The sequence below is a fragment of the Harpia harpyja genome, chromosome 6 (genome assembly GCF_026419915.1).
Source record: "Harpia harpyja isolate bHarHar1 chromosome 6, bHarHar1 primary haplotype, whole genome shotgun sequence".
Classification (NCBI taxonomy): Eukaryota; Metazoa; Chordata; class Aves; order Accipitriformes; family Accipitridae; genus Harpia; species Harpia harpyja.
The window spans coordinates 48,608,504-48,623,901 of record NC_068945.1 but is presented as its reverse complement, the minus strand read 5'-3'; the positions used below and the strand labels follow the sequence as shown (position 1 = coordinate 48,623,901).

Below are 15,398 nucleotides of genomic sequence, written 5' to 3'. Positions count from 1 at the left end.
AAAAACTGGAGGACATAGATTCCACAAGCTCCCCAGACAACCACAGATACCCCATGCTTTGAGGTTAGGTATAATGATCTCTGTAGCACAGAAGAGGCTACAAGAAAAACTTAGTCAAGATCCCTCAGCAGCACTGACAGCACTGAGACTTGCAACCTCAGAGGTGACTGGAACCAGTGGGCAGTGAGATTGCCACAGAGAAGGAAAAAAAAAAAAACAAACCAAAACCAAGAACTTAAGTGAACATTACGAGAAGACACCCTCCGGGATAGAATTGCTCCTCCTGCTGCTGCTGGAGGCAGTAGTTTTTTCTTTTGGAAATACTTATTTTTCTCGTGGCCAGAAGAACTTTTTCTATTCCAGTTACTGTCTTCTCACACATCCTAACACTACTGCTCAGCAAAAGAGGCAATATATTGCAGGCCTGGCTTGCCAGTGCTCTGGCATAGATGGCGAAGCCCTCACCGTCTTGCTCTAGGCAACTACTCATTTTGCTTATGTTTAGAGTCAGTTCCAGGAGCAGAACACTGCTCCACTGTACACTGTGACCTTTATAAATGATAAATGCCATCCTGCTCACATTCACACATTGTGGAGGACTATGGTTGAGTGAAACTCTTTCCACTGATTTGAATGAACTTTGAATCAGATGCAAGTGGGGAAAAACTTTTTGCCTATTGTGATGGGTTGACCCTGGCTGGACGCCGGGTGCCCACCAAAACCGCTATATCACTCTCCCTCCTCAGCTGGACAGGGGAGAGAAAATATAATGAAAGGCTCGTTGGTTGAGATAAGGACAGGGAGAGATCACTCACCAATTATCATCACTGGCAAAGCAGACTCAACTTGGGGAAAATTAATTTAATTTATTACCGGTCAAAATCAGAGCAGGATGATGAGAAATAAAAACTAAATCTTAAAACACCTTCCCCCACTCCTCCCTTCTTCCTGGGCTCAACTCCACTCCTGAGTCTCCCGATTTTCTCTGCCTCCTCCCCCCAGTGACACAGGGGGATGGGGAATGGGGGTGCGGTCAGTTCATCACACGTTGCCTCTGCCGCTCCTTCCTCCTCAGGGGGAGGACTCCTCACTCTTCCCCTGCTCCAGTGTGGGGTCCCTCCCACAGGGTCACAAGTCCTGCCAGAAAACCTGCTCCAGCATGGACTCCTCTCTCTCCATGGGCCCACAGGTCCTGCCAGGAGCCTGCTCCAGCACGGGCTTCCCACGGGCTCACAGCCTCCTTTGGGTGTAACCACCTGCTCTGGCGTGGGGTCCTCCCCGGGCTGCAGGTGGATATCTGCTCCACTGTGGACCTCCCTGGGCTGCAGGGGGACAGCCTGCCTCACCATGGTCTTCACCACGGGCTGCAGGGGAATCTCTGCTCCGGCTCCTGGAGCACCTCCTCCCCCTCCTTCTTCACTGACCTGGGGGTCTGCAGGGTTGTTTCTCTCACATATTCTCACTCCTTTCTCCCAGCTGCTGTTGTGCAACAGGGTTTTTTTCCCCCTTCTTAAATCTGTTCTCCCAGAGGCGCTAGCACCGCTGCTGACTGGCTCGGCCTTGGCCAGCAGCGAGTCCATCTTGGAGCCGGCTGGCATTGGCTCTGTTGGACATAGGGAAAGCTTCTAGCAGCTTCTCACAGAAGCCACCCTTGTAGCCCCCCCGCTACCGAAACCTTGCCACGCAGACCCAATACAACTATACAAACTTCAGCTTTTTTGCAAAATAAGATTAAGTCAGCCAAATCTAAAAGAGGATTTATGTACCTGAAACATGATTTAAGCAAACTGTGGTAATCTCAGCCAAACACCATGATACCATAATACCCTATTAATTGCCACCTAAAACTGGAGGCACCTAAGCTTATTAGGCACCTCCCTTTCTGATCTGAAAGTTCCCTGGATGCACGTAGTTTGGTGTTTAGTTCATGACCAGAACGAAGCTAGAATGACATCCAGCTCATGCCAAAGCTCACCTGTGAGACACCTGCGTCCCCCAGCATAGCAGGTGGCCGGAAAAAATTTAATAGTAACAGAGGTCAAACTAACAAAGCTCAAGCCTAGCTTCTTTCAAACTGGAAATATTAGAAGAGGAAAGCAGACTATGGGCATATTCCAGCTTTTATGCTCTAGCTTTCAAGTCCTAACCTCAAGGGACAGCCAGGTTCAACATCCTCCTTACCCTGAAACAGTTGTAACCCTAAGTTGTCCGTTTGCCAGACTGGCCAGTAAATGAGAGGGTTTCCCAGGCCTCCTGTCAAAGCAGTGATATTGTTTAGAGAGGAAATGAAAGAGCGATGGTCTGAGAGAAGGACAGGCAAGATGCAGTGTAATTTTTAAACCTGAGTGCTTTCAACATTCAAATGGGAGATCTGTTTCCTACTTCAAAGGCCACTTACTTACATTTTATTTTAAGCAGTCACGAGAAAAAGAAACAGAAATTGAAACTTTGGAAGAGTGGCTCTCAGCAGCTACTCTAAAGAGAGAACATCAAACTCTGGTTCATAACTCAGGTGCCTGGGCTTTAGCCAGTGAAGATCAGTCTAACCCAGTGCGTAACTTTTTCCCTTGCCTAACTTGAGGCAGCACCATGCTGAGCATGCAGGTTTCTCATGCTGCCCTGACAAGTCACTAATGCTTTCTCATGATCTCCATTTAATCTGTATTTAATAACCTGGAACCATAGGAAAGGAGCAGGGTCATAGAATGCATGAATGTTGCACACATACTATCCTGAAATGTTGGGGGCGGAAGGGTTTAAAAACAAAAATGAACTTGCTAATCCCAACACTGCCAGCATGGATCATAAAGTCATACTAAAATTTAGAACAACGAAGCACACTTGGCAATAATTTCCTATAACAGTTTCAAGACTTTGGAGGCCATGTGTCAGGGCTGAGACACCCTTCAAAGCCATGGAGAGAAAAGCAGGAGCACATGTTTCTGGTTTTTGTAGCTCCCATAAAAATGGTGTTTCTCCCTCTTCTCCTTACACAGAGAAAAATTTCAAACCTAAATAAACTTGGAACTACCCCTGATTATAGCTCTTTCTGCTGAGAAACATTTTTAAATGTTGACTTTGGTTTTATTCTAGCCTTAGCTTGTTATGTTGTTGTGTAAGGATGTAAGGTCATACAAACGATCCCTCAGGCCATGCTAGAAGCAGTGGTAGAGTAGTCTCGGATGGCAATCCTGAGAGGCCACTGCATTCCTTCCCGGTGCCACAGTATCAGTTAAGGAACTGCTTCCATTAAAGATTTAATGACAAAGATGCCTGACTAGCTCTAATTGTGCTTGCTTGAGTTACAGAAACACTCTAGCCACAGCAAAATGAGGAAAATCTTCTTAGTACATGTAGATGAAAAACATTTCTTTGCAGCTGTATACTTGAAAATTTTTGAGAGGATTATTTCCTAACTATTCATATTTGTATTATTATGGCATAGAATCATAGAATCATTTCAGTTGGAAAAGACCTTCAAGATCATCGAGTCCAACCATTAACCAGCCCCCTAAACCATGCCCTGGAGTACCCTGTCCACTCGCTTTTTGAATACCTCCAGGGATGGTGACTCAACCACTTCCCTGGGCAGCCCATTCCAATGTTTGACAACCCTCTCAGTAAAAAAATTTTTCCTAATATCTAACCTAAATCTCCCTTGCCTCAACTTGAGGCCATTTCCTCTTGTCCTATCTCCAGCCACCTGACAGAAGAGACCAACACCCACCTCACTACAACCCCCTTTCAGGTAGTTGTAGAGAGCGATAAGGTCTCCCCTCAGCCTCCTCTTTCCTAGACTGAACAACCCCAGATCCCTCAGCCGCTCCTCATAAGACTTGTGCTCCAGGCCCCTCACCAGCTTGGTTGCCCTTCTCTGGACACGCTCCAGCACCTCAATGTCTTTCCTGTAGTGAGGGGCCCAAAACTGAACACAGTACTCGAGGTGCGGCCTCACCAGTGCCGAGTGCAGGGGAACAACCACCTCCCTGTTCCTGCTGGCCACACTGTTCCTGATACAGGCCAGGATGCGATTGGCCTTCTTGGCCACCTGGGCACACTGCTGGCTCATATTCAGCCGGCTGTCGACCAGCACACCCAGGTCTTTCTCTGCCGGGCAGCTTTCCAGCCACTCTTCCCCAAGCCTGTAGCGCTGCATGGGGTTGCTGTGACCGAAGTGCAGGACCCAGCACTTGACCTTGTTAAACTTCATACAATTGGCCTCAGCCCATCGATCCAGTCTGTCCAGATCTCTCTGTAGAGCCTCCCTACCCTCAAGCAGATCGACCCTGCCTCCCAACTTGGTGTCATCTGCAAACTTGCTGAGGGTGCACTCGATCCCCTCATCCAAATCATCGATAAAGATATTAAACAGAACAGGGCCCAACACCGAGCCCTGGGGAACACCACTCGTGACCCGCCGCCAACTGGATTTCACCCCATTCACCACTACCCTCTGGGCTCGGCCATCCAGCCAGTTTTTCACCCAGTGAATAGTGCACTTATCCAGGCCACGAGATGCCAGCTTCTCAAGGAGTATGCCATGAGAGACAGTGTCAAAGGCCTCACTGAAGTCTAGGAAAATAACATCGACAGCCTTTCCCTCATCCACTAGGCGGGTCACCTGGTCATAGAAGGAGATCAGGCATCTGAAAGTCTTAATCCTACATCAGAAATCTTATACCAGAATCCCTGCATACATGCCTTTCCTCTCCTATCAAGAGCAACAAAAGCCAAAAACACCTTTCCCTGAAAGAGCTAGCAGTGTAAGTGCATGAAAGATTAAAAAACGTTCAAAATTTGTCATGTAGAAAAGGCCTACTGAAAATATCTATATTGTGCATTCCAGCTGAAACATTTGCAGTTTGAGATAACTGATATAGAAGCTAGTTATGAATAAATTTGGAAATGCTAAGGAATAATAAATCATATAAAATACAAAATAAGGAATAAGTACTTGAAAAGTCATTGCATGGTCTATTTCTCTTTTTACTGTTAACTCATAATTTTGTGGGGGTTTGGGGTGGGGGAGAAAAACGAAAAAACAAACTATGGAATAATCATATAGTTTGGCTTTATCTTGTGTATCTTCCACGTACTATAGTTGCTAAAGTTAGCACAGTCCAATTAAAGGAGGCAGAGGTCCAAAAGAAGGGCTTCCAAAGAGGCAGGATTCTACCAACAGTACAACAGCAGCATTGTTTCACCTGACTCTCCCAATCATGCTGCTGTCCCTAGAGGCAGCAATAATTCCTGGGCATGGCCTCAGCTTAATAAACCCATCAGTGTTCAGTATCTTCATATGTTGCTTCACCCTATGTCTCATTTTTCATGATAGCCCTTACTCACTGAAAACCACCTATGCCACACATTCCCCTAAAAAGTGCATGTGGTTTTTTCCCCCTAAGTGGAAGAGAAACTAAGCTACAAAGGCAGACTGAATGGTTACACACATGTGACCATGCTCTAAAAATTATTCTATTATATCATATATAAATAGAATATATTGAAAATGAGGGGAAAAAATTAAAAGAACACATACTACTGACCAAAACTAAGCATGAAGCATGATACTATAATGAGAATTGCAAAAATAAATTAAAAAAAAAAAACACCACAAATGGGGAAAAATTACAATACAAAGATATCACAATTTCAAAAGTAATAGAGAAAACTGTCATTGCAGTCATGGAAGGAAGAACAGCAGGTCAGGGAGATGAGGAAGTGGGAAAAAGATCAAGGAAGTCTGCATATGTAGGGATGAAAGGGAAAAACAAAACTGGAGACAGTGAAATGTATTAACTACAATAAATTCTATTTCCTCAAAGTTTTTCCAAGAAAAGACAATGAATGCACATCTAGTGCTGTACAATATTGTTTATATGATTCATACTTTCTGAAAATATGCAGGCAAGTAGAGGCAACTCCAAGACAATCAGTTTTCCAGAAATTATTGAAATTTACCACACATATTCAAAGCAACTAAGTTGAAACATTTTCTTGCAAGAGAAAGAGCCACAGATAACCTGAAAAGTAAAACTAAAACTCTCTTCATTTTTGCATAGACACTTCCTGAATGAGATTGTATATCCCATACAGTTTTTGTGGTGAGTGCCATATTTTGCATGCTGAAAGGGCAGGATATGCAATACAGCAAGACAGGTTTTGACTCTGTTGGCTGTTCCAAAGGACTAAGTTAAATATGACTTGAAAGACCATCTTTAGATCCCACAAAAGAGAAAATGATGAATGAAAGCAGAGCTATTATTAGGGTTAGAAAAGAACTCAAGATACCATCTACTCTACATTTCTGCCTTAGGAAGAATGACCTTTATCTGAGACATATGTGAGAGATATTTTCTTAGCATGTGCGGAGATCTCTATAAGCTCCACAGGCAATCTATTCCAGTGCTCAGCATTAGTTACTGTGACTTTCCAGCTTATTCATGACCTCAGAAAATTCTGGCCCACTGAATTCCTACAGTTGTGAAGGCAGGGTCAGGGCCGTGATGTGTCCATATCACATCTGAGTATACATGAATTTACCGGTTCTGTGATCATTCCTAGCCAAGTACTTCAGAGCTGGTCTGAAACTTCCTCAGCAACACAGTGCAGTTTGGTGTATATTTTCTGGTTTGTGTTTTTAAGGCGGCAAATAATTTCCTGGTTTTCAAAAAACAGCCCATAAATGTTAACAAAATCAGAAAAAAAAGTTTTACAAGGAAAAATATTTCCCTGAGAGTATGAAAACTACACTGAAAACATCTGTGCTAGAGTTGATATACAAAACCTAGGGATCTCTTGCGGCTATGATGGTAAAGCAATACATAGAACTTCAAATGTGGGTTCCTGGTTTGAACAGCCTGGTAGCCACAGCACGGTGCATGGCAATTCATAGGTCTCAGAAATCAAATGATTTTCAGTGAAACATAGAAGGAAACTCCTTTCTTAGGTCCAAATTACCTACCTATCTGGGAGTGAGGCCTAGCTTCTCAATGCTGAGCCAAAAAGCCAGGAGAGTATCCAAAGCTACCCTTAGAAAGAAGTCTTTTAAAACCTCTTTTTGTTCCTTCTCATTTTTGATCATCCCCTGGTTCTCTCCCATGCACAGGCATTCTGGCAAGAGAGGAAGAACGGGACAGTATAAACAAACATGCAAAGTAACAGGTACAGGATTGCCAGCTCCAGCAAATGTACAAATTAAGCTAATCCTAGACCTTAATGCAAGAATTCCAGCTAAGTCACACCACGTGGTCTCATCAAAGTTATTACTGCTCCTAAAAAATTTGTCCTGCCTAGATTTGATCAAATTACAAGTAGCTTTCCACCTGCAAAGCAGTCAGTCAGACAGCAATATTCTGCAACTGTGGAAAGCACCTACTCCCAAATCTCAATATTCACCACTGAGCTTTGGGTCCAAATGGAGCTGAAGGATACCTTCCCTCCCTAAGATCAGGGCTGAGAAAGATTTGTGTGCTAAAATTCCTGCCAGTAATAAAGGTCAGCTGCTTCCATCTCCTGCTGAGCTTGCTTATATATCTTTTTTTTTTTTTTTTTTGTAATATCTACATCCTGCTACACGTACTGATTGCACACACTTGATGTCTCAAGGTGGTGAAACTTCTAGCACTGCCTGGTGTTTCAGTTTCAGGACATCTTGTTGTGTCCAGTTCCAACATCTGTTAATTTTGTGCCCCCAACTTTCATGACTGTCTGTAGTGCCACTGCTCTTGCTGCTTGAGTGGCTTATCTCCTTCCAGACCTTGCAACCTTTTTCCAGAGTTCTTGAGGAAGGGAGAAATGAGAAAGAAAAAAAAACCCAAGAGGTACCCTTTCATTTTTTGCAAGTTCTGAATTGCAGAGCTTTCTCCACCTCTCCTGAAAGATGTGGTGGTAGATGCTCTAATAATGAGGAACACTGGAGAGTTTTGTAAGTCCCTGCTTGTACCTGTCACTGGCTGTTTTCTTCTCAGGGGGTGAGGAAATGGGATGGTACCCAACCAGTAGCATAGTACACAGCAGGAAACATGGAAGCTAAGTGTCTCATCATTGCCAAGCTATTTTTGACCCTAAGAGTAAATGTAAAACACAGTCCAAGAGATAAGTCACCTAAACTTGCTAAACTGCAGCTCTCCTGACTACCAGCAGAGAAGGCAAGCAGGGGTATCTAAGCAAATGGGTTAATATCACTCTAATACAGTGACTCAACATGATTGAGCCCCTTAAGTATGACTGCTTTGACTAATGAGTACTTAACACTTAATTATAGTATTCAAAGCACTTAATTAAAACACATAATTAAGATACATCACACAGGAAGGTCAGCACTATTTTGTACTTGTGAAAACTGGAGAAAGGAAATTACTTGAATAGGGCCACACAGGTGAGACAATGACAGGCAGGGATGCAAAACGAAGGCTTTCTATCTAGGGCATGCTCTCGTGGATTGTACTGCATCTCAGCAACTATTAGCAGAGGATATGTTTTATATTTTTATGCATCTCCTCCACTTATCAGGTATATCGATGCATACACAAAAAAGTCTGTGGTGAATCATCTGCCTGTGTTGGGACTTCACACTGTATCTCTGTCTCTCTCTCTCACTCATTCCAAGGAAGCCAGGTGTCTGATCAGTCTCTTTAGATATTTTCCATGTGTAATACTAGTTTTTCAAACAGATTTTAGAGAACAACTGAATTATGCCACCTAGATTATCACGTCCATTTTTTAGAGACTTGGGATCACTTTTAAAATATGAATTGCTTACCTTAATAATGAACAAAGAATGCCAATTTATTTCAGCTGAGTTAGTGGCCTAAGGGCTGTATGATATCACTGGTTTTGCAGTGTGTATTATTCAGCAAGAATGGATGGATCCATGGCATAAATATCCAGTAAAGAAACACCACATACTTCGACTATGAATAGCATGAACACGCAGCAGCTATATCAAGAATTTACTGCCAATAACCTTTATAATTGCAGGGAAATCCCAGATTCAGTTTAGGGTTTCCTTCTTTATCCATGGACTTTGGAAACATTACTACATTTAATGGCAGACAATACAAACGCTATTTCATAGTTTTCTGGAGAGTTTTTTTTAAATGCAGTGCTCTTTATCTTTACCAGCTGTTGAGTCAAATTTGGCATAAGCCTGTTTCTTTGTGTACAGCCTGCAAACAATATGGATCGTAAAATGAGTAGGGCACAAACGCAATTTCAATTGCAGGCTGGGATTCCCCTATGCTTTCACAGGGAAACTTGGTTGATAACTTTGTTTGCTATTGGGTGAGGCATGGAGACCAAGCCCATTGTATTTAACCTTTGAATACCAGAATATCACTCGAGATCTAAAGCCAAGCCATTAAAAAAAGGAGAAATAAGTCATAATACATAATAAAAACTTGATTGTTCCTTTGCCATCACTCAACCCACAATTCTATATTTTCTTGCTGTTTAAATTTTTATGTAATGCTTTCATAAACATCCAATGTTCTTTTGGTTTTTTTTCCTTTCCTGTACTGAACAGAAGTACAGTTCGTGGTACAGTAATGAAACCTGGATATTGCCTTATATAAGGCAATGCAAGGATATCTTGCTCAATATTCATGGTAAACTAAGAATGATTCATAAAGTTGTAATAAGATCCAAAATCTAACAGTTCAGTGTGAAGGGATTTTAAGTCACACACCTCAAAACACTATTATGTTACATAAAATAGTTATGTCACTATTTCCATCTTAAGTACAACCAATGCTTTACTCTGATAAGGAGTACCCAAGGAGGTCAAAACAGCTTACAAATATTCAAGGGACAGCCACCTTAAAATTTAGTGTGCTGGTCAACCTCAACAGTTTCAGTTATTAAACCTGCTCAAAACCTTCTGACATTATCCACAGTCTGAAAAATGCAGAAAAATGCAAATTAATTACTTTTCATTCCCCTATTGCTTTATGAAGAACCACATAACCTCAGGGTTGACTCTGCAGAAGAGAAATCCACTATACAAACTTATGGGAAAACTTCATAAAGAAAAAACAAATTTTCTATAATATTCACTTGTAGCAATAGCAGCTACAGAAAACTTCTGATAGTTTTAAAGCTACAATATGTCATTATCACATTAAGCAAACTGCTAGAAAAAAATCTTTGTGATCTGATGTGCTATAGCAGAAGGCAGCACACACATATTGCACATAGACAAAGACAAATTGTGACCCCTGGTTAGTGCCCCTATAAAGACCATTGAGTTATAAATTATGGAGAAGATAAACTGCTCCCTTTTAAAGTAACTCAGGTAGGAATGGGATTGAGGCCACAAACTGCGGTTGGTTATGCAAGGAAATCGAAGTTACTTCCAAAGGAAAAGAAAGAAGGAGTTTTCTCTAACAAGCTAGTCATGAGACTCTAAAGTTCATGTAGCTAAAATGCTTTGCACTAGATTGAAAATGCTATGCTGGCAGTAATTTGTCCTGTTGAGATCATTATTGTTCCCAGTGAGAAAACATTTTTGTCCTGAAAAGTCATTAATGCATTCAAGATTCTACTCAATACATCTAGCAGAAACAGTGCATAGAGAACACGAACTGAATCCTATCTTTAACATCACAAATGATTGACTGATTCCATTATACTGGAAACAATGTATTTCCCCTGTAAATAAAAAAAAAAAAAAAAATACACTTTGCTCAGTTATCACACCTTCAGTATTGGAAAAGTTGTAAGACAAACGCTTGAAGGCAAAGAAAGGGATCCAGTCTACCAAACCTCAGGGTTGTGTCTATACCTTATGCATCTAGCGAATCGGTCATCTTCTTTCTCTGTCATACCTAAGATATGACGAAGAAAGATGTCCTTTAAGGTCCCCAGAGGTAAGTCCTATCCCCTAGACTGAATCTCACTGAAAAAGGTTGCTATTGTTTTTTACATGCTGAGTCTGACAGTCATACACTCTTTGGAGGGATAAATCAGAACAGTAAATCATTCTATTTTAAACTCTCATTGCAGCAGACCAAGGAGTGTAAATTATTTAAAATACATGTGTGTTTGCATTCATAAACATAAGTACATAAAAATTCTTGAAAAGTGCTCAGGTACCTCTGGAGATTCATCTCTTATGACTACATTTTATTATTCTAAAAACATTGTCTAAGTGGATAGAGACTACAGAATTTGAATGCAGGAATACGGGGGGGGGGGGGGTTGTCCCCAATCTAGTATTTTATAAGCATCTTTATTCATGTTATCTTCTAAGATATGTATAAAATATAGAATAAATTGCTGTAACATGTATTAACTTAATATCTGGGCAGTACCACCACATTTAGACAATCTTTAGTATGTCTTATTGCCTGTCGTAAACACTGACATCTTCAAGCAGAAGTCTGTACAGACAGCCAAATTCTTTCATGCCATCAATTTCACTTCTCTGTAGCAAGTACATAGGTATCATCCTCTACTAAGACTGAAAGTCAGATTCCCTATTATTTTATCCTTTTTTAATTTATCTTTCAATTTACTCTATTCTTACAGTTTCAGAATGCCAACAGAAGCAGAATATCTCCATACTGCCCCTTTGTGGGCATATTTGGAAACATAGAAAATTGAAAGCCGTTGAAGAGATGGTATGGTTCACACTCCACTTTATGCACATACATAAGTCATTAAATTTAATACTGCAGTTACAGTCATCCCACAAAATGAAAAACAGGTTTTACTCTTTCTCAAGCTTAATTCATTTATTCACAGGAAAGTCAGTGTTTCACATATTCCTAACATAATTAGCAATTTCTGAAACCTCCCGTTCCTCCCTCCCTCATCTCTTTGGCACCACTGCTGTTGTAAAAACTGACTCTCCAAAGTAATGAATATGAACTAAGTAATTTTGTTCAAATAAAAAAGACAGATTAAAAAAAGTACTAACAACAGCAGCTGGAAATAGTGTAAGATGCATTTTCTCTGCTCCCTTCCTAACAGTCGTCTTTCTTTGCCACTTTGGATACTTAATTCAGAATGACAGGAATATAAAGTGAATGTTCAGGACAGCTGAAATATTTTTCCATTTTTGCTTTCTTGCTTTTCTTACAATTATTTTGGCAGCATACAACTACTATATTAATAGATAGCAAATAGGAACAAGTAAGAGATTACCTGAGAACATGAAAGTCCACATTCTTCAATCCTGGGAATAATCTGACAATCAGAATTCCAAAAAAGAATTATTAGAAGAATCTGAACATGAATACTTATCATCCTAAATTGAAAAAAAAAAAAAAGCAAAACCTCAGAAGAAATCTTCTACTCTGACAATTCTCCCTCTCATGCCAAAAGTTTAATATGAATTTTAGTCCCTCCCACAGCACCTCTGAGCTCCTCCCTCTAAAACTTTCCAAAGACAGAAAATTGCTAGTTGTGGGAAACATAAAGCATGTTCAACTCATTTCTTATGTTCCGTAGTGAAAAATGGGAAACGTGAATTTCTGACAATCATAGTAAAAGCCTTTTCCTTCTGGATTTCATTATGTCAGCTTTAGATCAGTTTTAGCAAATTTCTTTTCTGTAAATTCTATGTACAAATGGGAATTTTGTTTCTAGAGTGATGTACCAGGCAGGTTCACTGGAACCCAAATGCATTCTTATGTCTATTTATTTTCCTGGTTTTCTAATGCATTGAATAAAAAGAAAAACAGCTTTGCTGAGGTGGGTAGTCTTGGAAGACTGGTTTCTTGGTTTTCATCAGCAGGAAAAACAGATTCTTTTACCCTAGAAATATGTGCCTTGAACTTTTTTCACTTATTATTTAATTGTATCAACAGAAGCCTCTTGTTCTATAGCCTATCTCCAGTTTTTGGATTTTCAGCACATTTGGGAAGTATGCATGCTTTGCCAAAGAAGCTCAACACCACCAGCTCTGAAAGCAAGGTACGAGTGAGTCACAACACCTCAATACCTGTTAACGTAACAAAATGCCCAGGAGTGCCTTTGTGGGTGCTACCTTGCATAGCCCCACTACCCTTCACAGGGAACAAGTATTCCAAAACCACACTGTGGTTCATATGGAGGCTATATGTGGTGTGTTATGCTCACAGGTGGAATAGGGAGTTATTCCTCCATAGGGAGGGCTTGCTCACAACTTGCTCACAAGAGAGATATCCTTCAGTAGGACAGTGCCAGAATCCAAGTCCTCAGTGCTCCTCCAAAACTTCTTACATCAGTTAAAGTAGGGAACACAGAATTAACACCATCTGCTAGGATCTGGCTTTACCAGTATTTTTTTAAATAAACAGGTGAAAGACAATGTCTACTCTGCCAATGTATCTAGTACACTTGTATTTTAGATACTTTCATGTGAGTCCAGTTTGTCAATTTTCCAAAAAGACTTTATTTTTGGAAGTATCAATCACAGCACTGAACAAATTGTTATTTAATTATTTTGGTTAAAAAATAACAATTAAATTTCATCATGTATATATAAAAATATATCAGATCAAAGATCTGCCCAGTCCACTCTCCTGTGCCCAACAGCATCAGTAGCAGATGCTTAGGAAAAATAAGAAAGAAGTTAAATGTGCTACTTCCATGGATTATTTTAACCTATATACTGCCAAGTTCCAATGCCCTGGATCTTATGGATTTTCTGAACTGAAAGCCTTGTGGACATCACTGTTTTTAATAGCCTTTTCTGGACCTTTCTTACACAAATTTGTACAACTTTTTGCATCTATTTATCCTTTTGGTTTTCAAAACTTCTTGTGGCAATGAGTTACACAATTAAACTATGTTTATTTGCTTTGTTTTGATTTTAAAACTGCTTCCAAATAGTTCAGTTGGGTTCCCCCATTGTTCTTGCTTTAGAAAAAATAGAGAATATCCATTCTCATCTCACCTTTGCCAAAACAGTTACAATTTTATTGATTTCTAACTTATCATCTCCCTTATTTTTTCTAAGATTAAGAATATACCTCTTCATTTTTACTATACCCTTTTGTAAGATAGGGGTCCCGCACACAATATTCAGGAGTGAGCAGATCAAGGACCTTTTACACAATAGCATTCTGATGTTGACTGAATCATCAGAAGCATGATGTCCCTCTCCCAAAAAGCCATTTTGACCCTCCTTAGTTTAACATTTACCAGTCTGTCTACTGCAAGCAAGCCAGTTCAGCACACACCACAGTTAGTAGTTTTGCAACTTCAATTGCAATTTACGGGGCCCTGTAGAATACTGTTCGATTACTGTTTCAGATATTTGTTTTAAACTTAGATCTGAGACAATTCCTCCACCTCACCCTTCAGTAGGTTCCCTGTAATGAACTCCACTGCAAGCAAGCAAGCAAGCATTTCATTTTTTTACTGTGTCGTTAGAGTCCTTGAGCAAAAGCTGTCCATTCGTACCTCCATTACTAGTCAGTTCTATAGATATCTCCATTACTAGTCAGCTCCATAAACTTTTTAGGAGGCTTCCTTCTCATCTTTGGTTAAAAAAGGATGGTATTGACCTTTCTTAAAAATGTTGCATTGGGAGCTGCAAAAAGATGTTTTCTTACAGGTGGCATTTTGGGGGATATCTTATATATGTACCGTTATGAGTTTTCCCTACATTACTTCTAAAGAAGCTCCTTGTGCCTGGAAAGCTTGTATCCTTTCAACTGCTCCTTTTAATTTCCTTTTGGAGACTTACTCATTTTACATACTTCCTTTTTTACTTATACATTAGCATAGCACATTTTTTCAGACGTTGCACTTGTGTCACTAAGAGCAGATTTTTGAGTGGCTGCCTGGAAAGGGACCAAGAGTTCTTTCTCTTTCTATGGGGTCTGTGATTACTTGCTCCAAGCAACAGTCATTTGTAGTGTTTACAAATTCAGTTTCTGCATCAAGCCCTGAGGTAACACTCCTCCAGTTTCCATAGAAATGACTGATGTCCCTTACTTACTAAGTTTTCTTCTCTCTTACTGTTTCTTAGCACACCTGTGTCACCTTCTGAATAAAGTGGTTAGTAGCACTGCTCTAACAGTATACTCTTTCTATGCACTGTTTCAGTCCGGACAGTTTCTGTAATAGCTGTTTTTAAGTTCAGCAGGCAACAACCTTATTGTTATTTACTTTATTTGACAGTAAGCTTTTTTAAAATCATGTCTAAACTAGCACAATCTACTTTACTGTTCCTACATAACTTATATCCTGGAATTACAGTGTTCATCCATTGTTTTTGTTACATCAGGTTACAGAACCCCCATTAGGCTAACATTCCCACGAAAAGCTGGACAGTATAATAGACCCATGCCGTGTTTTTTGAAAACTATCATTTATGTAGAAGCATCTATGCATGTGAAATTTATATGGCCACTATCTCTTAGGCTCCCTCCTCAAATGGGACTCTAATTCTTGATAATAATTCT

At 40.4% G+C, this 15,398-nt stretch overlaps 1 protein-coding gene across 3 annotated transcripts in view; it reads right to left on the bottom strand.

Moving 5' to 3' along the window:
- IL17REL (interleukin 17 receptor E like) overlaps nucleotides 1-12,476 on the bottom strand; it is a 47,557-nt gene extending 35,081 nt beyond the window's left edge. For 2 of the 3 annotated variants that reach the window (XM_052790793.1, XM_052790794.1), the window contains exon 1: nucleotides 12,148-12,474. In XM_052790793.1, coding sequence (XP_052646753.1) covers nucleotides 12,148-12,249 — 102 coding nt within the window. In that variant the 5' untranslated portion in view covers nucleotides 12,250-12,474. Of the gene's footprint in view, nucleotides 1-12,147 lie in introns of all 3 variants that reach the window. The other variant, XM_052790796.1, reaches the window with a different exon arrangement.
- Between the last annotated feature and the right edge of the window lie 2,922 nt (nucleotides 12,477-15,398).